The following is a 26783-nucleotide window of genomic DNA, read 5'->3' as shown; positions in this document are numbered from 1 at the left end:
ATGTTCAGGCTTCCTAGCTTCCACTTTGACTGACCCCATACAACTTGCAGTAGGTGTCATTCTAATTTTTAATTGTTGTAATATAACTAATCCATGCCTGGAGAGTCGCTCCTGGTCTGTTGAGCAGTGGAAGAACTTCTACAAGAAGGAGCAGCATCGTAGGAAGTCGATGCATCCATCTCAGGAAGGATTCCCTTTTCCAGACTTTTTCCTTCTGCTACCACATCCATTGATGCCATGTCTCCTTCCATTTCTTCCATTGATTTGTCTTTTGAAGTATCTTTTGAAGTATCGGGAGTTGCTTAGGATGATATTTTATTTAATGCTGCCCCCCCCTCTCTCAGGGGAAGATGTGGTCCCATCAAGGAGGGAGGAGGCAGTGCCATCTTGTTCCTTTGTTTCAGGGTCCAATGTGCACAAGATGTCATCATATAGGCCTCCTTAGGCCACCTGGGTCTCCCACCTTGTAAGGCCTATTGTCATTTTCATGTCTGCCTGCCTTCCAGCAGTGGCTCCCCTGGCAGTCCACCCTCCTCCTGGCCTATGCTACTATGGGTCACTTGTGCTGCCACCTGGTGGACACCATCGTTAACTGCGCCTCATCCTGGGTCACCTTTTCCCTTGTCAACAGTGAAACCATCAACTCAGGCACAGAGTCTGAAGCACCCTGTGGCATCACACCCAGCGTCATTTCTGCCCATGATGTCAGTACCTATGATGTCACTCTCCGTCTGTTGCCGAATGTCACATCCAGCTACCACCATGACGTCATCTTTGACAGTTGCCAATCCATCGGAGGTTTTTTTCCAGGCTATGATGGACAAACTGGACTGTTATTCAAGAGAGGTATGGTAGTACCCCTAAGAGGAAGCAGCTCAGATCTCCACCTTTGTCTTCATCCTCATCGTCATCTTCATCTTCATCCTCTCCTCCTTAGCCTTCGTCTCCCCCTCCTTGGTCTTGAGTTAGATGTTGGAGGATTGAGGACTTTGCCGCTTTGTCCTCTGGGAGACTGAGCGCTGTGTTGTCATCTTCCTCTCATATAAGTCATCCCTTCATGCACCCGAAAGTGGTTATCTTCCCCTCGTTCTTGTTCCTGTGAAAGGTGATCATCGCCCTTCTTCCTCTCGAAAGTCTCTCGTACAATTGTTCCAAGTCTCCTCAACCTGTTCAAGTTTGCCGTAAAGATGACAGGGCTGCAGGCAAGAAGTCAAAGGGTGGTCCCTCAGGTTAGAGTCCTGTTGCTTCAAGACCTTCAAGATGTCCTTCTCGTTTCAAATGTTGTTCGCTTGCTAGGTGTAGGATTTCCTCACTTATTGCTCATGTCTGTGGATTTCAAGTGACGGCCATGATGTTGATGACAGACGTGTCCCTCATGGCAGACATGCTTCTACGGCTCTTCGTGGTTCTGAGAAATGTTGTCTTTTTCCAGTTACCAAGAAACCAAGGCATTCCTTGTCTCATTCTCCTAGGAGATCCTACATTTGTTGTTCACCTTCCAAAGTCAGTGGTCATGATTCATCAAGGCGGAGGTATCATGCTTCTGCTTCTCTTTCTCCCAGACAGTATCACATACATCATTGGTAATTACTTGTCTGCATACGTGACTCTTCTCAGTCAGGGATGGACACATGAATGTATTCCTTCGTTTGTGGATGCGATTCTTTGAGGGGGAAGAGATGATGTTCGTCCTTCGAGGAGGCTATTTACCTCATTCGTGAGTACAATAATATTTCTAAGAGGACTGAGATTCCATCTTCAGTGGCCCCTACAGGAATAGAGGCCTTTTTTGGACCAAAGAAAGATGTGAAGACTTCATTTGAGTTGCCATGTTCAGGGCATGCTAACTTGATTTGGCAGCATGCAAATTCTTAGGTTTCGGAACAGGACAATTCTCTTCATTCCAACAGATCTTTCAAGGTACGTACTCTCCTCCTCTTATTTGGCATAAGAAGTATTACTCTACTAGTCTTGTGCCGCTGATGAATAAGCAGGTCAACTCGGATGTGATTTGTCTGAAGCCTGGATTGACCCTGGATCAAGTTAGGGCTGAGGGCCCTTTGTCAACCTTTCAAGAAGCTTCTACTTTGGAGTCGACTGCCTTCTGCCTTTCAGACTGTCTCTTGGCTGGACTTGTGGTCAATAGCAGTGGCTAGGATAACTTCATCCCATCTGTCAGTAACCCTTCTTTTATCAGGTTACTTCAATCTGGTGCAAAGGCCATTTTTTACCTGGGTTATCTTAGTGCTAATTTCTGGGCTAACTTGCTCCTAATTAGAAGGGATGCAGCCACTTTCTAAAATGGCTCGTTCTGTGGATACAGATTCCTTGTTATCTCTGTGGAATGGAGATCTAGAATCCCAGCTCCTACCTAGAAATCAGTTGGTGGCTGAGACAGACAGACGGTGGGCTGACAATAACAATCAGCTTGTCCAGCAAGCGGTCACTAAATTGTCGGCTTGGTCTTGCCCGTCAGCTCCAAGGCAGAGTAGGCAGTCTCCTGGCAGGAAACCTTCAAAGCCATCAACTTCGACTAGGGCTCCTCAGCCAGCACCCACTCCAAACAAGCAGCTGCAGCAGTGCCCCTTTCAGTCTCGCTCTTCAAGACCAGGGAGGGGGGCCAGAGGCAGAGAAAGGGCAAGCTGTTGATAGAATGCGCCATTCTCATCCTGTTACCACTTGTTGGGAGATGCCTGGCGAGCCATTGGACCAAGTGGCAATTGGACGAAGCGCAATCAAGGGTAGTAGATGTCCTTCGGGTAGGGTGTCTACTTCCATTCAATTTCCCTCCTCTTTCCTATCATCTTCTGCACTTGATGTACATCTGAGGATCTCTAAGGCACTTAGCTCTCTAGGAGGAAGTAATGAAGATGAGGCCAAGGGCGCAGTGGAAAGTGTAGTCAGTCCTTCTCCTGGGTTTTACAGTTGAGTCTTCCTAGTACCAAAGGCCACTGGTGATTGAAGGCCGGTGGTAGAACTTTTAACACTGAACCACTTCATCAGGAAGACAAGGTTCCAGATGGAGACACCCCGGACAGTCCTGGCAGCCATGAGGGAGAACGACTTCATGCTGTATGTATATAGACTTGAAGGATGCATACTTCCAGATTCCTATCCACCCTTTGTCAAGGAGATTCTTCCACTTCAGTCTTGGGGAGCAGGTCTTCCAGTTCAAGGTCCTTAGCTTCAGCTTGACAACAGCTCCGTAGGTGTTCACAAAGGTCTTTACCCTAATGTCGACATGGGCTCATGCTTGGGTAATTTGTCTGTTGAGATATCTTGATGATTGACTAGTCTTGGGAAGTTCCCAGGAGAAACTGGTTTGGGACAGGGGCCATCTTCTCCAGTTTTGTCAGAGCCTAGGCATTGTGATAAATCTGGAGAAATCCAATCTAATTCCTAGCCAAAGGATTCTTTATCTGGGAATGGTGACAGATACATACAGCAGCGTTGAGGGTTTTTCCGCCAGACCAGAGGTTAGAGAAATTCAGGACTGTGGCTTGCTCTTTCCTTTCGAGGGGGGAGCAACCAGCTCACAAATGGCAAGAACTTCTGGGTCTCTTGTCTTCTCTCAAGATGCTGGTTCCTCCTGGGCGTCTTCACATTCGATCCCTGCAGTGGAGACTGAAGGAGTTTTGGTCCACAGGAGATTCCCCTCAGCTCCAGGTTCTTCTGTTGGCAGGGGTGCAGGGTAAGAAGTGACATTCTGTGGTAGTTGGACAACCAGAACCTGACAGTAGGAGTTTCTCTTCATTAATCCCCTCTGGATCTGCCCCTGTTCTCGAATGCCTCCTCCGAGGATTAGGGTAGGGTGCTCATGGTTTACAAGCTCACCTAAAGATTCAGTAGTCCAGAGTTCGATTCCCTGCTCTGCCAACGTTGACTCATAGGAATTAATTTCTGGTAATTAGAAATTAATTTCTTGATAGTACTATGTGATTCGGGTCCCACAATAAGCTGTAGGTCCCGTTGCTAGGTAATCAATTGATTCTTAGCCACATAAAAATATCTAATCCTTTGGGCCAGCCCTAGGAGAGCTGTTAATCAGCTCAGTGGTCTGGCCAAACTAAAATATACTTTAGCTCCTTTGCAGCCCCAAGCAGAGTGGTTCCCAGACCTTATGTCTCTTCTTTCAGAGGTGCCAAGAGAGATTCCTCCTTGGCACAACCTTCTCTGCTAACCTGATGTGGAAGGTACCACCAGTTGATAGGGTCTCTATCTCTTCACGGCTGGAGTCTAGCCAGTATCTCTTGCGAGCAAGAGGTTTTTCTCGCAGAGCAGCGACTCTTATGTCTGACTACCTCGAGATCTTCGTCAGCCGTGTACCTGGGGAAGTGGGCTGTCTACTGTGATTGGTGTCATCAACAGGATTTCTCTCCACTCGGAACTTCTGTTCAAGGAATAGTGGACTTTCTGATCTTCCTCAGAACAGAGAAACGGCTTTGTGTCAGCTATCAAAGGCTAGAGGGCTGCCTTGGGATTAGTTCTATGTCTGGACATCACTTTATCCTGGGAGATCTCTTTATGTTGTTCAAGAGCTTTGATCAGTTTTGTTCACCTATGGAACTCAAACCTCCTACATGGGACCTTACTCTGGTTTTGAGTAGTCTCACTTGAGCTCCATTCGAACTCCTATGTCGATTGTTAGACAGAGAACTGACTTTGAAAACAGTTTTCCTTCTGGCTTTGGAATCCTTGAAAAGAGTTGGACACTTCCACAGCCTAGATTAAGAGGTAAAACACACCAGAGGTTCGGGGTCTGTAGCTTTCAAATTTGTCCTGGAATTCATGGCTAAGACTCAGAATCCCTCAATTCACAATGACAGATTTACCTCTTTTTCCATTCCTTCTCTGAAGGAATTAGTTGACAACAATCCTCAAGAGTTACTGCTTTGTCCCCTAGAGCACTGCATTGTTATTTAAAAAGGACTCGCCACTTAAGACCTACGTGTCATAGACTTTTTGTTAGCACAGACCAAGCCAAGAAGGTGTCCAAGAATGCCATTTCCTTTTGGCTGCATGAGGCGATTAGGCAAGCCTACTCCTCATCTTCAAGTCTGTCACTGATGCTGTGCATGCAAGAGCACACAACATCAGAGGAATACGTTCCTCCCTGGCTTTTAAGAAGAACTTGTTTGTTCATAGGATTTTGAATGCTTGTTCCTGGCTATGGAAAACCACATTCACTTCTTTTTACTTAAAGGATATTGCCCACAGGTCCTTGGACAATTTTTGCTTGGGTCCAGTGATGGCTGCCCAGCAAGTTGTGTAGCTCATCAAGTGCCCCTGGTGGAACAGTTAGTATCATGCCTAAGATGATTGTGTGGAAGAGAGAATGAGCGAGATAACTGGTCTCTTTCTTTCCCTTTTTTCCCTTCTGCATTCCTAAGGGCGGGTTGAAGATTATACACATCATACGCTGGAACTGGCTTGATGCAGCTAAGTTCTGCAGCCTTACTGTTACAGTCAAACCTCGGTTTTCATATATAATCTGTCCCAGAACGTCTCGTGGAGTCCGAAACAAACGAAATCCAAAACAATAATTCCCATAAGGAATAATGTAAATCCAATTAATGTGTTCCAAACACCCAAAAATATTTTTTCTTATTACATTTTACAGAGAATAAACAGTTTTACATGCAGAAAACAATGAGAAATAAATATAAATGACTAATGGAGTGGATGAATAAACATTTTACATCACTCTTACCCTTATTGAAGACTTTTGTTAGCATATGGAAGACGGAGAGGAAGGAGAAGAGTTATTGTTTGGAAGGGGAATCCCCCTCCAGAAGGACTTAAGGTATCAAGGACCTATCTGGGGTTACTTCTCAATTTTTACTGGCACTGTCTGGGGTTACTTCCCCTTTTTGTTTTTTTAATGGTAATAGGACAAGCTTGAGAGTTACTATCGCACAACTAAACTGTCCAGAGACATTTGTGTCTGAGGTGTCTTTAAAATTTGCCTAAAGTGAAACACTGCAATGTCATTAAACATGCTAGAGACACGGATTACAACATATTTCTTGGGATGATAATTTTCCGCAAGTTCCTTCTTAAGTTCTGGTGTTTCTTGCCTATTTTACAGAAGGGCTGGAACTTTCTTTGGCCCCAAAGACACAAAAGCAGATTAGGTTTCGAAGGAACACGGGATGGTTTGTTTGGGTGCTCAGTACCGGGCCTAGCCATGAGGTGGGCCCTTGAAGCAACGTTTCCAAGAATATGAACGAAATTTCATCAGGAAAGTCTACGAAAACTGAATTGTACAAAAGCTAGGGTGTATGAAATCCGAGGTGTGATTGTACAGCACTTTTTTGTGTTCCATACAGTATACAAATATGCTTCTCAGTAGCATATATTCCTCTCTCCAGCAAGGGGAGAGAGGAGTGGTGACAAACCCTTTGCTTGTAGCGACCATGGGTTTTTGCCTAAACAGATGTATGTATTTCTCTTTGTCTTTCATGCATGCAGTGAATCTGGGCATGTTACATTGTATTTACTCCCAGTGGACTGAGTTTTAGATACCCATATATTTAACCTCTCACAAGCTTAGACCCTCTTTAGAATTCTCATTTCTAGGAAGAGTGGTCAGGGGTGCCGAACCTCCAATTAGTTCAGGATTCTCATACCTCCCTCCAAATATGAGTCTATCCTATGGTTAAGACTGAAGATTTGTTGCCAACCTTTAGCTGCCCCTCTTGTAATCCTGGGTTGGAAGAAAGACTAAATGTGTCACAGGGCTCAAGCGTGGTCGCTAACCAGCTTCCACTTCATCTACACTCTAGATGCCAGATGCCACAGATTCCTTACACATATGACAAATTTTTAATCAATTTGTATTTTTCATATCTAACAAACCTGAGGTCTCAACAATAGGATAATCTTCTAGTGCCAGCTGGAAACCGGTAAAAAAAACAATCAAGGATTGCAATGTCAGGAATCTGTGGCATCTGGCAACTCATGCATATACAAAGTGGAAGCTGGTCACCAACCGGGCTTGAAACCTCATGATGCGTCGGTCTTTATTCCAACCCAGGATATGAGAGGGGCGGCTAGAGGTGAGCGGTTAACGTTAAGACCTCAGGTTTGTTAGCTATGAAAAATACAAATTGATTAAACATTTATTATTTGTTCATACACGGAACAAACCTTCAGTGTTAACAACAGGATAGACTTATACTTGGAGGGAGGTCCAAGTACCCTGAATTGGCTGGGGGTTCAGTCCACCTGACCACCCTTCCCAGAAGATCAAATCCTAAAGAAGGGGTCTAAGCCTGTGAGAGAATAGATAAGTATCTAAAAACTCAGCCTGCTGGGATAAGACACAATGAGACATGTCCAGATTCACTGCATTTGTGGAAGGTAAAGAGAACTCTGTCTGTTCAAGCAACAAACCATGTAGGTCACAGGGGTTTGCTACCACTTCTCCCTCCCCTTGCCAGAGAAAGGAGTATGTGCTGCTGAGAAGCAGATATGTACATTGTATAGGAACAAAGCAAATAGCTGCAACCAGTATGACTGCCACACTCACCTGTATCAGACCAGTTCCAGCGTATGACATGTCTATTCTTCAACCCGCCTATAGGAAGAAGAAAGGATTCTTCAATCTGCCTGTGGGAAGAAGAAAGGAAAGAAGAGAAAGGTGGAGACCAGCCATCTCACCCATTCTCTTTCTACACAATCATCTTGGGTAAGATATAAACTGTTCTGCCATGGGCATTGGATAAGCTAAACTTGTTGGGCAGCCACCACTGGACCCAAGGAAAAAGTGTCCAAGGACTTGTGGGCACTGTCCTTTTGGAAAAGGAAGTGAACATGGTCTGCCGAAGCCAGGAACCCGCATTCAAAATCCTATGAACAGACAAGTTCTTCTTAAATGCCAGAGAGGAACTCAATTCCTCTGATGTCATGTGCTCTAACCTGCACAGACTCTGTGACACTCAGCCAGAATGAAATGGTGTCCTTGGACACTTCCATTCTGGACCAGTAAGTGCTAACAAAAAGTCTATGGCACCTAGGCCTTAGGTAACGAGTCCTTTCTAGATAACAGCAGAGAGTTCTGACAGGACAAAGCAAAAACTCCTGCGGATTGTTGTTCTCATGCCACATTTTCAATCACAGGGAACTTTTTTTTAATTTTCACAAGAAAATTCCATTTAAAGGGGCCTTTTCTTACATTTATGCATGTGTCCACATTTGTGTAGCTCTACTAATTATACATGATTATCGTCATAATCTTTGCAATGGTACACTAATAATAATACAGGCAGAGAGGAAAAATTACAAAAGGCATACCAACATTCAATAAGGGTGGGGAGTTACATACAATAACATAATTCTAAGTGTTTCAGTCAGCTCTGAGACAGTGTAGGGTGTTTTATCTTTATTTGTAATCCCACAGGCTTGTGATAAATACCCAGTCATTATTTATGAGTACAATATGCAAGAAACAACATATACTACAAGGATTACTATGAGATAACTGATTTGTAATAACCAACCACAACAGAATACAGTACTACTGCATGAAGATTTGTAAAACACATTTGTGTCTGCACAAGCATAAGACAAAACAGTACTTACTGGGCCTCATTAAATTCTAAACTGGCAACCTCTATTTGGTCTCTTAGAATAGAAACATCAGTAGAAAGAAGGGTGTCCAACTTGGCTAATTCAGACTGTATCTGCTTCAATTTTTGTGCTTCTGACTGAGTGCGGCGACTCCTACAATACAAAAGAAACTTTAATGCCAAGTGAAATGTAACCTTCAAGACAAAGATTTACAGTAAAATCCCGAACTTACGCGAGGTTAGGTTCCAGACCCCCTTGCGCAAGGGGAAGTTTCGCGTAAGTTTGGCACGGTCTCTGAAATTGCTAATAAATGCTTACTTCTAGTTTGAACACGAAAGATGACCCTAATCATGCTCCCTAAGCAATAGGCTAACTTTTAAATGAAATTAAAGTTACTGTTATTTGATTTAAAAGTTAGTTTAATACATTACCCTTAAAAAAGGAATAACTGGTTGGCATAAAAATAGTTACAGTAACTACTATTTACATATGTATCCACTTTCGTACATATACTAACGTTAGCCCTAATTCATGGAATGCCATTTTCTTTTTCCGTCAGAGTAAAAGTTTTCTTTGAATCACTAGGTAAACTTCATAAGTCAGTCATAACAAAGTCACACAATTAAATACAATCAATAAAGAAGACATGTATGTACATAAGTAATGTTTGCAGAGGGTGAAGGTAAAATTAAATCAATTTAAAATCATGAACTAGTGTGAGAGCTAACTACACGAGAGAGAGAGAGAGAGAGAGAGAGAGAGAGAGAGAGAGAGAGAGAGAGAGAGAGAGAGAGAGAGAGAGAGAGATATGTCATGTAAGTAAAACTCTAGAGGGGTATCATCTTTAAAAAGTGCGAATGGGATCACATCTTCTGAAAGTACATTAACTGTATGTGCTGTAATTACATAACATAGTACATACAAATTGTACCAGCACTTTTCTGCGAGGTTAAGAAAGTAATTTTCACAGAACGACAACTCTGATGTTTTACTAGTTGATCATGGAGTTCTTATATAGTGACTAACACTGAATTACCTACTGCCTTTGTATCATTTTAAAAAATATAAATAGCATACACATCATCTCCGTACTGATTTTACACTTAAAAGCATGAAAACTTTTACTAATTGTAGTATATTAGTACATAGTTCAGAAATTAAAGTTTCTGAAGGGATATCATCTTTGAAAAGTGCAGTAACTTTGTGAGTTGGTATCACATACTATAAAAGTACATATATGCACCAACTGCATATTTATGCATGTACAAAAATAAAAATAATACATTTTGAATAAATATTTTAAACAGAAAAGCTTTAAAATGTAAAAATTTGCATAATAAATTAAACAAACTTTTGCAGGGTTTGCAGTGCTTCTGGAGGGTTTGAAAATGTCTGCGCTATTGTGAAGAACTCATGTATGATAATTAGTTAGGTTCTGATGAAAAGTTTGCTCTATTGTAAATTCGCGCAACTCGAATCATGTAAGTTTGGGGTATTACTGTACTTTATGATGCATATTCACTGCACAAGATATAGCATATAAAACAAAATCAATTTTTTTTTACTTCTAATCAAGAGGCTTTGTGTGCCGAAACACTGTCCCAGATAATTATGTCTCTCTTAAAAAGAAAGAAAATTAAAGTCAGGTGGGAGTACTTTGCATGTATGGATAGATACGTACGTAGTATTAGGTTTGTATGAAAAAATGAAAATTTTTTAAAGTAAATTGTATTTTTCGTAACTATACAAACTTAAGGTCCTTTACATTAGGAATTACCTTTGCCGAAGTTGGAAAACGGCTGCTATACTTATGAACAAGGTGGTTAGGCAGTAACTACCATCTGGTAAGCAGGAATACCCACCTCCCTGGATATAAGCATTCTAGTTTGCCTTTGGGCCCTGGTTTCAGATTGAGGGGTGGCATGAGGTGGGCTTAATGTGTAAAGGACTTCAGGTTTGTACTGTTAGGAATAATACAACATACTTGAAAAAATTTTGATTTGTTCCTACACAAGATAATATACAAACCATCAGTCTTTGACATTAGAAAGACTCAGTGATTGGACGAAGGAATCTGCACGAGTCTCTTTGAACTGACTGGAGTTCTGCACACCTAGGCTACTCCTCCTGATCGAAAGAGCAAGGAGGAATACCTTGCCTCTGACATAATGATCAGAGTAAAGGAACTGCGGGATCAAATGTCAGACTTTTTGAATGAGTGAGGAATCGTAACTCATATGGAAAAAGGTCTAGGAAGAATCTTAACAGTTGGAGGCAGTAAGTCAAAGGCTTGAAAAGGGTTGCCTTAATGCCATTTTCTCCTTCCCACCCTTGCTTGAGGAAGGAGATGGATTGCTTATAATATTTTATAAAGAAAATAGAACGGGTACTCGATGTGTAGACTATCCACATCAGAGTGCAGTTCCAGCAAGTGTAGGTTTGAGTCCTATTCTCTGCCCTAAGAAAGAAAAGTAGAGGGATGTGGAAGAAGAGGAGGTCTAGTTACTCTCTTAATGCTTCTCACTTCCTAAACACCTTTGGCGAGATGCTACCTGTCTTGTTAAAGGAGCTGGTTGAGAAAACGTAACTTGTTGAACAGCCACCACACGTCCAAGGAAAAAGGGCTCCAAGGACTTGTGGGCAATACCTGAAGATAGAAATTTATAAATGTGGTCAGATGAGACCACATTTCTCTATCCAGACTGACAGATTTCTCTGGAATGCGAGATATGGACTAAGCCATTGATTCCATGAGCTCACCGGGGAAGCGTACAGGTGACATCATTGCCAGCTGCAGAGAAACTCCTCCCAATTGCCTCACAAAATCAGGAGAAAGATGTGTCCATAGACACTTCTTCCTTGGCAATTCAGTAATACGTAGTGAAAAGTTATCAACATCCATGTCAGGGATGCCGAGTCTTTTTTAAAAGTACAGCAACACACTAACAGGACAAAGTAATGATTGATCTGGATCATTGAATACAAAGTCCAAGGCAGAGGGGATCATGAAGGACTCGAACCTGGCAACAGATGCCGTATGATCTGAAGATCGTTACAACATATGAGATGGAGCGAAGACATCGATACCCGCCTTTTGAAAGGTGACATTAACGAAGATCCAAGCAAATCGTCTATCCTCTTTGCCAATGCTGGAGTGAGAAGAGATGCTGTCTTGAGAGACAAATCTCTGTCTGATGATACTCGCAAGGACGTGTGGGGAGCATGAGAAAGGAACCTTAAACAAGAGTCCAATGCCATCCAGAGACCTGGGGTCCCTGTTACAGCAAGACAAAGAGAAGTTTCTCATCAGTAGTTGAATTTTGACTGAGGAGAAACAATACTACTTCATGTTAAATACTAGGCCGAATGTGGACCTTCATCTTTCACAGTTGAATCGGAGAGCAGCAACTCTCGCAACTCTGACCACGGGAAAAGTCCCGTCAATGACACCAACCGGCAAAGACAGCTCCAATACATGGAATGTTACAGAGGACTGAGAGAGTTATCCAGCTATTTCAGTTGCTGCTTGGCGAGGAAGCCTATGCTTGCAAGATAGTCCTGTAGCCATGAAGACACAGGGATTGTACTACCCGAGGAACCACTCTTGTGTCAATGACACTGAAGATTGTTACCTTGGAAGCAGAGCTGGCAGGTCGGGTGCCAGGCGAAGTCCTCGATCATTGTTTGTTGAACACTACCCATTAGAAAAAATATAGAGAGAAGACAAAAACTGTTGAGTTTGTCTGAAAAAAGTAATTCTGAGTCATCACAGAGGCCCATGGGTCAGGTGCGATGAAGCAGAAGACATACAGGTTACTGTATTGGGTGGTGAACAGAAAGATGATAGAGAGTCTTCTGAGACATATCTCTGTCTGATGATTCTTACAAGGGCATATGTGGAGCATGAGAGAGAAACCCTTAACGAGTCATATGCTGCCCAGAGACCTTGGGTCTCTGTAGTGGCAAGAGAGAAGTTTCTCATTAGTATAGAAACAATACTAAGACAAACAATCTCTCTGTGAGGAAAGCAGAAATCTGCCCAGCACGCAAATCTAGAGGCTGAGTTGCCTGCCAGTACATTTCATCCAGAAATGTGTTTGGCTGATTAAGCTATCGAGTGCATTAAAGTTACACTTGAATATCTGCATGTTAACTGAAACAGGAGGGAAATAAAACCCTTTTGTTTGGTGATAAATGCTACTACTGTGGTTTTGTTGCTTAACAACAACTTTGTGCCTCAAAATCTTATCCCGAAGCTCTTGGGAGGCCCAAGTGGCTGCCTCGAGTTTCAGGATGTGGATGAGAAGGTACTTATCGTCTCGGTCACACACTTGAAGACAACGGTCCTACAGGTATACGCCTATTACTCAGTTGGTGCATCTGATAACAGACACATGTCACAAGGAGAATATAGTACAGACAGTCCTTGGTTAATGGCGGACTCAGTTAATGGCGATCTGGTTTTATGGTACTAGACGATTTATGGCACCATAACGGCGCCATAAGGTGCCAGTAATAAAGTTATGGCACCATAACTTACTTAACAGGCACCATAAGCACCCTAAATCACTGAGTTTCAGTTAATGTCAGTTTTTGCTTATCAGCACCCAGCTGATAACCAGGGACTGCCTGTTTAAGCATATTCAAAGGTTCCTGTTGATCGAGCACCAGCCTAATTCTTCCTTGTCATCTGAGAGAGGAAAAGGATTAAGGACTGGAAGTAGACCTCCTTCATACTCTAATGAAGATAGTGAAGGCAAAGCTGTCCCAAAGGGAGTCTTTTACGGCAACAACAGGACACCAAAGACCACTAGCTCTTAGCCTAATTGGCTGTTGCCAAAATGATAATACAGAAGAGGTGGAAGTTCAATGGAAGATGGTTGAGACCCGTAAGAAAGCAGGTACTTCTCCTGAAGGAAACCTACTACCGAGTTTCAGCTATGCCGTTATCAAGTTCAGAGACTCGACAGACAACTATTCTTCCAAGTACCAGCAGTAGGAGAATGTCTGTTATGAGCATTCTTTTTTATGTCCTTCCTTTTGCCTTCTTCCCAATTGGAAAGAAGGTTGAAAGAGAAACACGTATGTGCACTCTCAGAAGAGAAAGAAGAAGGCTGGCTGTTTCACGATTGTCCTTCGAAGCCTTGCGTTTAGGATTAATCCCATCACGACAGGATTATCCAAACACAAGGATAATTGGGAGAGCCCCAGATAAGAGACTTCTCCGCTTTTTAGAGGTCCTCCTCATTCAATAGGAAAAGCCCTCTCTGAACACCACCCAAGAGGTGCTTTTCCTCCCCACAAACCTACGAAGAAAAATACCACACTATGGCAATACCAGAATGAGAGAAAATACCAACCAAGTCATACCTGATCATACCAGCCACCTGGCAGCAGATGAAAATTCAGCCTGCCGTGACATCATGCAGTGTCCAGCAGCCAATGGACAGCGAGAACTTCAACTCTAGAAAGTAGCTTGAAGATTCCTTCCAGTTGCCAATAGCAGAGGAGCACCGCACCCCCCAACCAATGAAAATTCAGCTCACAGATACCCTGCTGACCTCCCGACTATAAAATAGGGTAGCACCGAAACATCATCAGTCTACTCAAAGCCACAGCCTTGAGAATATCTGGTCATATCTAGAAGAAACGTTGGCCTAAATTACTTCAGTTTTTACAGGGAGTATTCGCTTAGATTGTATTAATCTACAGATAATGTACACCAGATTTGAATATACATAAAGTTCATAAAATTCATAGATCTTGACTTTTCCTATGTATCCAATAGGTGCGTTACTCGCCAACCTAAATAATATTGAAAAAGTAGTGATAAAAAGAACAGAAAAGAACTTCTATGAAATAAATGCAGCTGAAGCAGCAATCTCTTCAATAGAATATTATTATTATTATTATTATGTCTATCACAGTCATCCTATTCGACTGGGTGGTTTTTATTGTGTGGGGTTCTGGGTTGCATCCTGCCTCCTTAGGAGTCCATCACTTGTCTCACAGTCTATGCTGTTTCTAGGAGCACACTCTTCTGCATGAGTCCTGAACCTACTTCGGCATCTAGTTTTTCCAGGTTCCTTGGGATCAATCCTAGTGTTCCTATGGTTATAGATACAATTTCCCACTGGTATATCCCATATCATTCTTTTTTCTATTTTCAGGTCTTGATACTTATCAATCTTTTATCTCTCTTTCTCTTCTACTCTGGTTTCCCATGGTAGTGCAACATCAATGAGTGAAACTCTTCTTGATTTTGTCAATCAATGTCATGTCTAGTCTACTGGCACATATCACCCTGTCTGTTCTGATACCATAGTCCCAGAGGATCTTTGCTTGATTGTTTTCTATCACGCCTTTAGGTTGGTGTTTGTACCACTTATTACTGCAAGGTAGCTGGTGTTTCTTGCACAGGTTCCAGTGGAGGGCTTTTGCTACTGAATTGTGCCTCTTTTTGTGCTGGTTCTGTGCAAGTGCCAGACATTCGCTTGCTATGTGATTTAAGGTCTCGTTTTTCACATTACACTTCCAGCATATGGGTGAGCTGTTATTTCCACCTATTGTTCTTTGGACATATCTGGTTCTTAGGGCCTGGTCTTGTGCTGCAGTTAGCATTCCTTCTGTTTCCTTCTTGAGTTCTCCTCTCAGTAGTCATTGCCTTGTTTCATCGCTGGCCAGTTCTTTAGTCTGTCTCATGTAATGTCTGTGCATTGGTTTGTTGTGCCATTCCCTTGTTCTGTTTGTCATTCTCCTCTCTCTGTATTTTCCTGAGTCTTTGTCTACTTTTATCAGTCCTTTTTCCCATTATTATTATTATTATTACCAGTAAGCACTTCTTAGCAACTTTGCACACCCATATCTATTCCCTGTACTACGTAGTAAAACATAATGGAGAACAGTACACAGGACAAATTAAGATCTATAAAATATGAATAGAAAAAACAAAACACAGAAGAACAATAATGCACTGCATCTGAGAGCGAATGTGGGAGGTCTCTACTTTCCAAGAAGAAAAGGTAGAAGATGAATACAAAATGTGAGGGATTGTAACAATACATATTGAGTAAAGAACAATACATATTGAGTAAAGAACATATGCATGGAACATACCAGTGGCTGACTCAGGATGAAGCTGAAGATGGCTTACCAGGGACTGCTAAAGGAAACTGCAAGCACTATTTATGCAATATGCACAAAATACATCAGATGACCACTTATTCACAACACCTGCTTGACGAAAATGTAAATAGAGTACGAACATCAACCACACCATAAATTAATACCTAGAATTAGTTAAAAAAAAAAAGAAAAATACATGGCACACTTGCCAAGGCTTTGCATTGGAAGATATGCAAAGAAAACCACCAACTATGTTGAGAAGAGTGGTACAGCCATATACCAGAAAGTGATGGACAACAAAAACATCAAGGTAATCTGGGGCAATGATATAAGATAAAAAAAACAGAGAAGTACCAAGATTTACAAATGAAAGTCAGAAGACTATAGTATACCAAAGGAGAATTAGTATACATACATTATCTTGGGAGCACTAGGAGTACTCTCAGGTGACCTCAGGAAAACCTGGAGAGGATTAAAAGAAGCACAAACTTCAATCCAGCATTGCTCCAGAAGAGTAAGGATGATTAAAAGTGTGTTTTACAGTATTCCTGAGAATACATTTGAGTGGGGGGGGGGGAGTCAGCACCTCAGGTGGCAGGTTTAACAGTATTCCTGAGAATGCATATTGTGGGGGGGATGTCAGCTCCTCAGGTGGCAGGTTTCAGCCCACATCCAACCTGGAAAGGTTGTGAAGGAAAAATACCTGAGATACCAGAATTTTTTTTTATTTATTGAATGACCAGACCCCAAGGTGTCTGTCTGTTTAGCCGAGGTGCTACTGTGTTATTTTAAAAAGATCAAAGGTGTCCATGACTACCATGTACAAATGCTATACATATTTTATTTTCTCATTTATAATTCAAAGTGCTCTGGGGATACATACATAGTTAATAAGTCAATAAGCTCTGAGAAGGAGGGCTGATGGGGAGACGATCACGTGACCAGCGTATCCTCGTGAATAAAGGATCACAAGGAAAACGCAGGCATAGCCTATATAGGCTAGCCGACCGAACATCCAACATATAAATAGACAAAATAAATGAATTACTTAAAGCTAAAAGAAAATCATGCTTTAACACGGGGGGCGATAATGAAAAATAAAATGTCGTAAAATATAAAACGCAATGAAGGCCACTCGATAACGGTGGGCGCAAAATGGAAAAAACTACTTGCCTACTGACAAAACGAAAAGAAACGGCAAGCTGACGAAAAGAAAAAAGGGGAAATTTCTTGAATGAAATATACCAAACTTAAAAATAAATAAAAGGGGGGGGGACGGTGGAAATACAGGGAAGCACGTAACAAAGGAAACGTGTGCGAAAGCAGACCCCCGTGAAAAACATGGAATTAATGAAAATAACAAAACATAAATGAAAACAAGATCGACAAAAATACTGCCACCCAAGACATAAATAAAAATATACTGAAATATCACAAGTTACGAGTATATATATATAATGAAATATCACAAGTTACGAGTAGGCAGGAAACCCACTCGAAACTGGTACAAAACAAGGGAACGACGAAATGGCGACTCGCCGCCGCTCGCTACGGAAAAGAGACGCCTAACAAAACCCTAAATAAAGGCAAAACGAAAGGCAAAATCACTCCCTAAATATTGAAAAAGGGCGAACCAGTACTTAACTTGGGTGAAGTGGCAGATTGACGATCCATAACAATAAAGAATAACGAAATCAATGAAAAGGAACAGATAGCTGAAATAAAGCGTTCAAACGCTGGGAGGCTATCGATAAGAATGACATCAGACTCCTTCAACAGGGTAGCTGGGTGTGACCTATGGGTCGGCTCCCCGTATTTAGGGTCTTTTGATGAGGAAAAGGCTAATTGGAGGGGTTGCTGATGTAGTGTTTAACACTCGCCCCAGTTTTATACCGACACCTTTTATTTAGGTGAGCGAGTCAGAGACTTCTGACATGTCCAATTTAGCAGTTCTCTGGTATTATAGCAATATTTTACTAGAAATAGTGCTAAAGAGGACACATTTCACTGGGCGACACGGCTTCCTCGCCCAGAAATAGATTTTTCCTACGTCAAAATCCCTTTTTTAGTCTGAAAGGGTGCCAATGTGAAGATAAAGGCTGTTAAATACTGAAGCTAATGAATAAATTTTTAGGTAGTCTGGTGAGAGAATCAGCAATGATGTATGAAACACAGTGAGTACTAGAGCTTCCCTCTGTGGAAAATATTCACTAGATTTATTTACTGGTTCTTTTGATGTCTTTATCAACTGATGACTATCTCTTTCAAGACCATGAATCTGGACAGTAAAATGAAAAACAATATTCTTGAAGAGTGAAAAAAGTGGAAAATTAATTATAAGTAGTATGAAAAAAATAATCCATATTTACAGCAGAAGTTTGTAAAAATGGACTCATCTGCTACCAGAACAAGATGGGTGTGGGAAGATAATCTTATCTCAACTCCTTTAGGTGAGACAGCCAGCAGTTGGTAGTACTGAGCAATTCATGACTGGAGGAAATTAGGAGGGAATGCTACTTATCAGGGTGTAGGAATTATGTAGTATGGAGATAATTGGACCTACATAAGAGCTTTTAATTTCTCTCATGCATTTTGAAATAACTCTGTCCATGCATGCACTGCAGCCCCTATCTTTCTTGTGCTCGGGCATCTTTTGACACAAACAGAGCAACTATAACCACACCCTTTCCATCATTTGGGATTACTCTGTGCAAATCAATTTTAACAGCAAACTGCAAAACCTCAGTTAAGACTGCATTAATTCCCTTATACTAGTCCAGATGTAATTGAGTATGACTTATATGTTTTTAAACTTTTTAAACAAATGCAGACTACTATTTTACATCATTGATGTAAAATTATTTCTAAAGATTTACACTGAAATTACTTCATTCATGTTTTCTCCATTTAGCAGTTTCTGTCAGTTGCATGTTTCCATTACCTAAGCAGTGAATCATGTACATACAAAACATTTTCAACAGAGGGAAAAGTAATAAAACTCCTGCATGTCTCTTTTCTTGGTCTTTGCACAGACTTGATACTTTGTGATATGCTGTAAAAATGATCATATATAAACTTAGAGCCAATTAAAGGTTGAATAATTCTGTAAAACTCCAATCTGAAATGGTATTTTTAAACTCCATACCTAGTGATTTGAAAGTTTTTAGTTTGAGTGGAGTGTCATCAACTTAGTTTGCAAAAACATTAAACAATGGACTTTTCTTTTTGTTAACACCTAATATCCTCATTTTAAGTTTACTATATTTCATGTTGAAAGCAAAGATAAACAACAATTACCTGTCAGCGATGGCCTTTGACAGAATTTCTCTTCTTCTCCTGTTTTGTTCCTCCATCATCTTTTGACGTTTCTGAAATTTTTCAAGAGATGCCTCATCACCCCCTCTGTCATTGTCTTCATCAATACCATGATCAAGAAGCTCTTCTGTCTCTGCTTTATCATTTTCAAATTGATCTTCTTCAGTTAATGAATTCGTTGAAACTACTTCGTATGAATTATTTTCTCGTAAACGAATCTTGACGTTTTTTGGATGACTTCCTGCAACCAAAAAAATATGGAAAAATGTGGTTAGATTTGCTACTTCAAGTTAGTGAAATAGACCACTGTAAAGCATTTCAAAATAATTTCTTAAATTTCTCATTTAAGAGGAAAGGTAACAAAGCCTTAAGCTATTTAAATACATTGAGAGGAAGAGAGAGGGGGAGAGGGAGAAGGCAAGTTGAGTTGGAGGCAAATTTCTACTTTCACTTGAAATCTTTGCTATGAGCAGTCTAGGATTCAACATATTGAACATTTGGCCTAGCTCAGCTAACTTAAGCTTTTCACCTTTTCCCACTACTATGTATTTGTACTTGAAAACTGTGGAGTCATGAGCTCAGTTTTTTCTGATATTGTAGTATTCTCCATAAACTTATTCCTGCTGATGCCAGGCTCCAGTTCTTCAACAATTCTACCAACACTGAGATGCAAAGTGCCTTAAAAGGGAAGGAACAAGAAAGCACTATGCTTACAGAATGTATAAATAAACATTACTTTTGTTTTTTTGAATTCAGATGTAAATGAGCATGCACACTCATTTTTAAGACAAACTGCTCTGGTACTCTTCCATCATCTTATTCTTTTTATCACCTTCCTCTATTTCTTCCAAAATTCAGTCTTTTTGAGGATACTAAATACATTTAGGAGATATTCTCACTAACCCAAAAACTTTCCACAAGTGAAAGCCATTCATGAAAGGACTGTATAATTCTTACATTAAGTACAAATAAATTTTACTCTTGTTAGGGACCACCACACAACAATGTGAATTCTGTCGTAAGACAGATGAACAACAATGCTCTCTTGATTTTAAAGACTACTATTACAGTATACTCCTATCACAGGTAGCCAAAAGCTTCATAAAACTGACTGATCTGTTTCAACACCTTCATTTTTCTCAGTGACGCATAACCCTTGTGACATCAGTTGCCTGAGATGGCCAATTGGTATCATCTCAAAGCCTGAACAGAATGAAACAGTCTGAAGTAAATCAAAGTCTTTGTTCCGAACTACAGTCATACCCCTACATATGAAAGTCCATACGTACGAAAAATGATATTGTTATTGTACAATAAAGTTTCATACATACTTACCTGGCAGATATATACTTAGCTATAGACTCCGTCGTCCCCGACAGAAATTCGAATTTCGCGACACACGCTACAGGTAGGTAGGTCAGGTGATCTACCCCCCCGCCGCTGGGTGGCAGGAATAGGAACCATTACCTTCTAGAACCAGATTTTCTCTACCTGTCTCCTGAGGGGAGGCTGGGTGGGCCATTTATCGTATATATATCTGCCAGGTAAGTATGTATGAAACTTTATTGTACAATAACAATATCATTTTCATACATTCAACTTCCCTGGCAGATATATACTTAGCTGATTGGCACCTTTGGCGGAGGGTAAGAGACAGCTATTTACTGATTAGACAGGTAAACAACATACGTTGTAGGTAATAAATAAATAAAACCTTGGTTCCTATGTGTTTAGACGAAGGGTTGACTTCCTAGCTATTGCTAGGAGCCTGCTTAATCTCAAGAGCCTCAGCGAGGATGTGACCTATGGTTGAGAGCTCTTGTGAGGGCTGTCAATGGGGTCTTATCCACCTATTCGACAGAACCTGATGGCAGTTGTCACTGGGGTCTTATCCACTTACACGACAATATACCTATGCCTAGTGGCATAATTAAGGAGCACAACACCGATCCCGATCACCTGATCCTAACACGAGGGTTTGTGCTTAGTTTGAAAAAAGTTATCCCCAAACTCCTTTCAAACAACCCAAAGTAAAAAATACTATGTTAAAATAAAATTAACTCACTTAGTTAAGGATCAGTGTCGGCTCCCTATCCCAGCAACGTATCCTTAGACACATATAACCAAGAGAGAAGGATCTCTCGTAGGTCAACTTGACCTCCTTCATATAATGGGAAGTCAACACAGAGTTGCATCTCCCGAAAGTGACAGCTAATATGTCCTGATGACATATTGTTATGGAAAGAACAAGAATTCATAAAAGCTCGCACTTCATGCTGTTTGAAGGAATCATCAAGTTACTCATGGAGTGCTTTAGCGATCACACTTGTTTCAAGGAAGACCAAGGCTTCTTTGAAATGGATCTCTTGTGGATGAAGCCTAGAGCCTGGCTGGCGTCTGGCTGGAGCCTCGCGCCTGGCTGGCGCTTCGTGCCTGCCTGGCGCCTCGCGCCTGCCTTGTGCCTCGCGCCTGCCTGGCGTCTCACGTCTGCCTGGCGCCTCGCGCCTGGATGGCGCCTCGCGCCTGGCTGGAGCCTCGCGCCTGGCTGGCGCCTCGCGCCTGGCTGGAGCCTGGCGCCTGACGCTTGGTACTATTTGGTGCCTGGCTCCTGCCTGGCGCCTGACGCTTGGTTGGCACCTAGTCCTGGAAGTAGCTTCGCGCCTGGCTCCAGACTGGCACTATTTGGTGCTTGGCGCCTGGCTGACTCTTCTCCACTTGCTGGAGCTTCGAGCTTGGTAGAGTCTCGAGGATGTCTGGCGATGTCCACATCGGACACTCTTATCTGTCCGATTTGTTCTCCTCTAGCGCATCTGCGCTAGGTTGGAGGCCCCCTCTTTTTCTTCATCAGACAATGACAGTGTTCCTTGAAACTGTCTGCCTCTGGCGTTTTTTACACCTGTTTTGGCATTTGGCGCCTGGTTGGCGCTACATTGTCCGAAAGTCCTGAACCTCCACAATAATTTATCAGGAGATTGGAGAAGGGTGGAAGAAATTCTTCCACTTTGAGCTTCTGGCCTCTCCGCCAGGGGAGGTGATTGTGGTAAACTACATCCATTAGACGATAGAACATCTAACAGTACGAGAGATAAGAGTCTTCCTCCGAGGAGGATCCTTCTTGAATCCTTCCGTTGCCTACGAGATCTCTTCTTACTTGTTGATGAAGTTCCTCGTTGCAGAATCTTACCTATCCTTGTCCGAAGGAAGGGAAGAGGCTTGGAAGTCAAAGGAGACTCCGAGCTGAAATTGGGAGGACTCCTGATTTCTAGCTCTTCATTGTATCTCTCTGAATACCTTCTGGGAAGCATTTCGAGCCCTCATCGCATCCCAAAGACTTTGTAGGCAAAACGTTTAAACCATCTCTTCTTATGTAAGTGAAAACGTAAGCACCCTGCCTGGGCAACGAAACTTCTATTTAAAAGCGTTGAGTCAGGAATAGAGGGTTTTAGTTCTTTTGCCAGACATACTATGCTGGCAAGAACCCATTGCCGAGTCTCCATTGAATCTGATGCGAGATTCCAATGCACAAAATATTCACTTGTCTTCTTGGTAGTTTAGGGCCAAGAGAAAACAAAGAATTCCCTCATAAAATTTCTCAAAGAAGTTTGATGAGGAGCAGTTCCATCTTGTCGGAACACGGAATCTGAGGCCACAAAAGATCCCATTCGAAGTACATGATATCCTACTCTTGTCATATTGAGGTATCGTATAAGATCGCGAAGATCTTAATCCTCTGCTATCTCTAATTCTCCTTGTATAGACAGAGTATAGCCTTTTACTGCGCTCTTTGATAGCAGATATATACAAAGGTGATTCTTCCCTCTGAAAAGGAAGAAAAAACCTATATGTGGTTCACAGAGGTATCGGAAGAGGACAGTTTCCTCTTCCATCAAACACGCTCTGCAGCAATTCTATGTCCTGGCCATGACTATTGTCATTCACCTTGAAAAATCCTCTCATTCATGTCCACTTCTGGTCAGTCTGCACGCAGACAGACTCAGAGTGGAGAGGTTGTTAAGGTCTATTTATAACAGATGATGATCGAAAATCCAAACTTTCTTGGAACAGACTTCTAAAACATGCTGTGAGAAGAACGTGACCTCTTTGAATCCAATCTCTCTAAGACCAAAATGAGGCATAAAGTATCATTCTCTCTTCCTTTGACGCCCATTTATCTTAATATCCATTAAGAATGTATAATCTAGGGGAAAAAAGACTAAAGTTTATTCCCCTTTTAAACTAAAAAATGGCCTATATTGCTACCTTTCTTGGTTTGAGAATAAAGAAGCAGTATAGAAGCAGCATGTTCGTCTTCCATCTTGCGAAGAGATCTATGACGAAGACATCTCGCAGGTTTCCACAACTCTCTTTCCAACTAAGATTAGATATAAGTCAATAGTTATATTGTCGATCGAGAAGGTTCTCACGGACGTGCAACGAACCTCTTAAGGATCTTTACGTTCCGTGTCTGTGTTCCGAACAGATTCTCTCTTGTTAACGCGAAAAGAGGCGAAAAAAGAGATTCTCAATACTTCTTGAAATATGAGAAAGCTGTGGAAATAGCTTAATTGATATAAGTCCTTTCGTCCCTCCTTGGGATCGAGCCCCCTTCAAGATAGATGGGGAACGAAATCAGGAACTAACCGTGCCGTTACTGAGCCTGCTGTCAGAGAGGCTACTGAACCATTCGATTAATAACTCACTATATCGAAAAGTTAGCAAGTCCAATATTTTGCTTCTGTAAGCATGAGAGCATCAATTAATATATATATAGCTCTACTGCGTTAAATTCATTTGTAAGTCTCATTCATATAATCCTGATACATTGCGGTAAACATTACCGCAAGGTTATAAGTGATCTTTTTATTGAAAACTCCTTAGCAAAACGAATACCATGTTATTCATGTTTGCCTATAAATCCCCTCAATTCGTGGCTAAGTCCATGATTGTAGGGGGAATATAAGGTTAACCATTCGATCCCGTAGGAGAGAGAGATGCAACCAACCGCTCATGACCGAGAACTGGATGGTACTGTATTGGCTTACAATTACAGCCGTCTCCTTCGCTGTATCACTGCCTTCTTCCTGAGTTGCCAGTTACTCCATTCAATGAAGGAATATAATAAAATTATTCTCGAGCATAAGGAAGCTCTCAATAATGCGTATTTAAGCCAAATAAACTTTGTTAAATACCGAAGCTGACTAGGTATTGTCGTAACAAACCTTTTAAGCGAATTCCTTACTAGGAAATTCCTGTAAGGATATAGATAATTCCATAGCGAACCACCAAGGCAACTATGTTATGCGTATATGACTTGTCCTTCAGTAGTCGTATACACTAAATCTTCTTACTACATTCTTTCCTTTCCGATGCAGAGAGAGAATGGAAATCTTGCCCTCTTCGTTCTTTTCGTCAATAAACACGAATTAGTATTAGTCGAAAGAGATCGCAATGAAAACCCTAGGATCGAAGAGAATCCCTCAAATTTTTATTCTCTTGGATATAAGGCCGTATTCTACGCCTCTATTATCTGGAAGAGCCTCTAATCAATGAATGAGAGCTCGTACGAATCTTGTTTAATTTGCAAACGATTGCCACTCTTTCTGTAAATGGTTGGTTGCATTATTTTAGAAGGGGGAAGATTTTAATATCGTCTTAATAGTAATGAACTAATCTTTTTTCAATAAAAAAGGTCACTAAGGTCTTATAAACTGAGAGACCTGCCCCCTTATTGGCTTCCAAATCCGATCTATCTTCTATTTCCTGTCCATCAAATTGGGAGAAGAATGAGCAACCGGAGGAGGGCGCCTCCTTTCGTAAGGTGAAGAGCTTTTAGCAGTACCGACTCTAACCTGACAAGGGCTACGGCCGCCTGTGCGACATCTTGAGTCCCCGCCAGGAAAAGCCGATCTTGCTCTTGCTTTTACTTGCATTAAGACTATCCTGAGAAGGGCGACGGCCGCCTGTGCGACAACTCCCGTCCTTATCAGGAGAAGGCCTCGAATGTCTTTCACCTTTCGCAGAATCAGGCATTCCTGCTAAAATTCCCCAAAGAGGAGCATCTCGGTCCGCCTCTAACTCCATCTCCGATGAAGATCCTGGTTTATAGCTTCATGCGCTTTGCGCCTCATTTCAGGCGCTTCAGGCGCTTTGCGCCTCAGTTCAGGTGCTTCAGCCTGGTTTGAGGCGCTTCAGGCGCTTTGCGTCTCGTTTCAGGCACCTCAGGCGCTTGGAGCCTCGTTTCAGGCGCTTTGTGCCTCATTTCAGGCGCCTCTTTAGAATCCTCTCGCCTTGTCGGCGATTTGCGCCTGGCCGCCTCGTCCGAGCTGTCAAAGACTTCAATCGGACGGGATTTCTTAACGGGAAGGAAGTGATCCTTTCTCCTGGGAGGATCCTTCTTCAAAACTTCCATCAACGAAGATATCTACTGTTGCCTTTCTCCTAGGATCTTCGTAGCGTCGTCTTCTTTCTCCGTATCCGATCTAGGGGAAGGAGGATTTAATGAATAAATCTCTTTCTTTTTCTTCTCAGTGGATTGTCTTCCGGAAACTTTCGGGCTAGAATCCCAAGCTGGCGATTTCCACAATCTTTTTAGAAGGTCTCGACAGCTTATCAGAACTCCACCCTATTTTCCTTTCGATGAAGACTCGGATGACGAAAAAACACTGTTTTAGGATGCCTTTCCAACGGCTATCCTTGGCAGTCTGGGACGCTACTACAGATCCTGCCGAGGGGACGCCCGACCGGTGGGGATTCTCTGAAACCTCCTTACGGCTTTCGACATTCCTTCTCCTCTGGGCTTGTGAGATTGGAAGAGGTCTAGGCCTGAGAGTGAGACAGAGCCGATCGGAACACACCCTCCACTATTTTAGGACGCCTTTCCAATAGCGAACTTGGCAGTCTGGGACGTTCTACAGAACCTGCCGAGGGGACGCCTGATCGGTGGGGATTCCCTGAAACCTCCGTGCGGCTTTTCGACATTCCTTCTCCTCTGGGCTTGTGAGTTTGGAAGAGGTCTAGACCTGGGAGCGAGACAGAGCCGATCAGACGCACCCTCCACTGCAATGGGGAACACTATATTCACTTCTTACCTTTTAAGAGCTCGCATTTTGAGCTACATCCATTATCTTCAATTTGCATATATAAATTTGTAGTTTCTGTGGAGTAAGAAGGTGATGAGGATGCAACAACTACTAGTACTGCTAATACTTTAACTGCTCGTTAGCACAAACGCTATTAAAGCTTCTAAAGTAAGCGTATCTAGTTATATGCTTTTCTGACTTCCTAAAGTAGGAAATTAGAGTTTAATATATTTTCTTCGAAATTTTGAAGCGAAATTCATTAAAAAGTTAATAAAAGCGTATGCCGAACCAAAGACCCAGTACTTCCCTGCAAAAGATAGCCCAGAAGATCGATGGCGATGAAACACGAAAATCAAGTCAGGAGGAACCGCAAACGTATGTTTACATTCCAACCGACAGAGAAAATCTGGTTCTAGAAGGTAATGGTTCCTATTCCTGCCACCCAGCGGCGGGGCGGTAGATCACCTGACCTACCTACCTGTAGCGTGTGCCGCGAAATTCGAATTTCTGTCGGGGACGACGGAGTCTATAGCTAAGTATATATCTGCCAGGGAAGTTGAATGTATGAAAATCCAGGTTATGAAGGCAAAGACGAAGATTTTTTTTTGCTTCTGTGTACGAAAATAATTCAGGTCGCGAAAGGGTGTAAATAGTACTGTAAAGTCTGAGATTCGCCCGGGCCACCGAGAACAA

At 42.0% G+C, this 26783-nt stretch overlaps 1 protein-coding gene across 1 annotated transcript in view; it reads right to left on the bottom strand.

The window, feature by feature from the left end:
• The window catches only part of LOC135207400 (RAB6-interacting golgin-like), a 93186-nt gene that overhangs the window by 12823 nt on the left and 53580 nt on the right, over positions 1 to 26783 (bottom strand). Inside the window, exons 3-4 of the mRNA XM_064239128.1 lie at positions 18994 to 19252; positions 8584 to 8724 (exon numbers count right to left, since the gene is read on the bottom strand). Coding sequence (XP_064095198.1) covers positions 8584 to 8724; positions 18994 to 19252 — 400 coding nt within the window. The remainder of the gene's footprint in view (positions 1 to 8583; positions 8725 to 18993; positions 19253 to 26783) is intronic.

Source organism: Macrobrachium nipponense, chromosome 32, assembly GCF_015104395.2.
Source record: "Macrobrachium nipponense isolate FS-2020 chromosome 32, ASM1510439v2, whole genome shotgun sequence".
Classification (NCBI taxonomy): Eukaryota; Metazoa; Arthropoda; class Malacostraca; order Decapoda; family Palaemonidae; genus Macrobrachium; species Macrobrachium nipponense.
The sequence above is the reverse complement of the archived record's forward strand: the minus strand, read 5'-3'. Positions and strand labels throughout refer to the sequence as shown.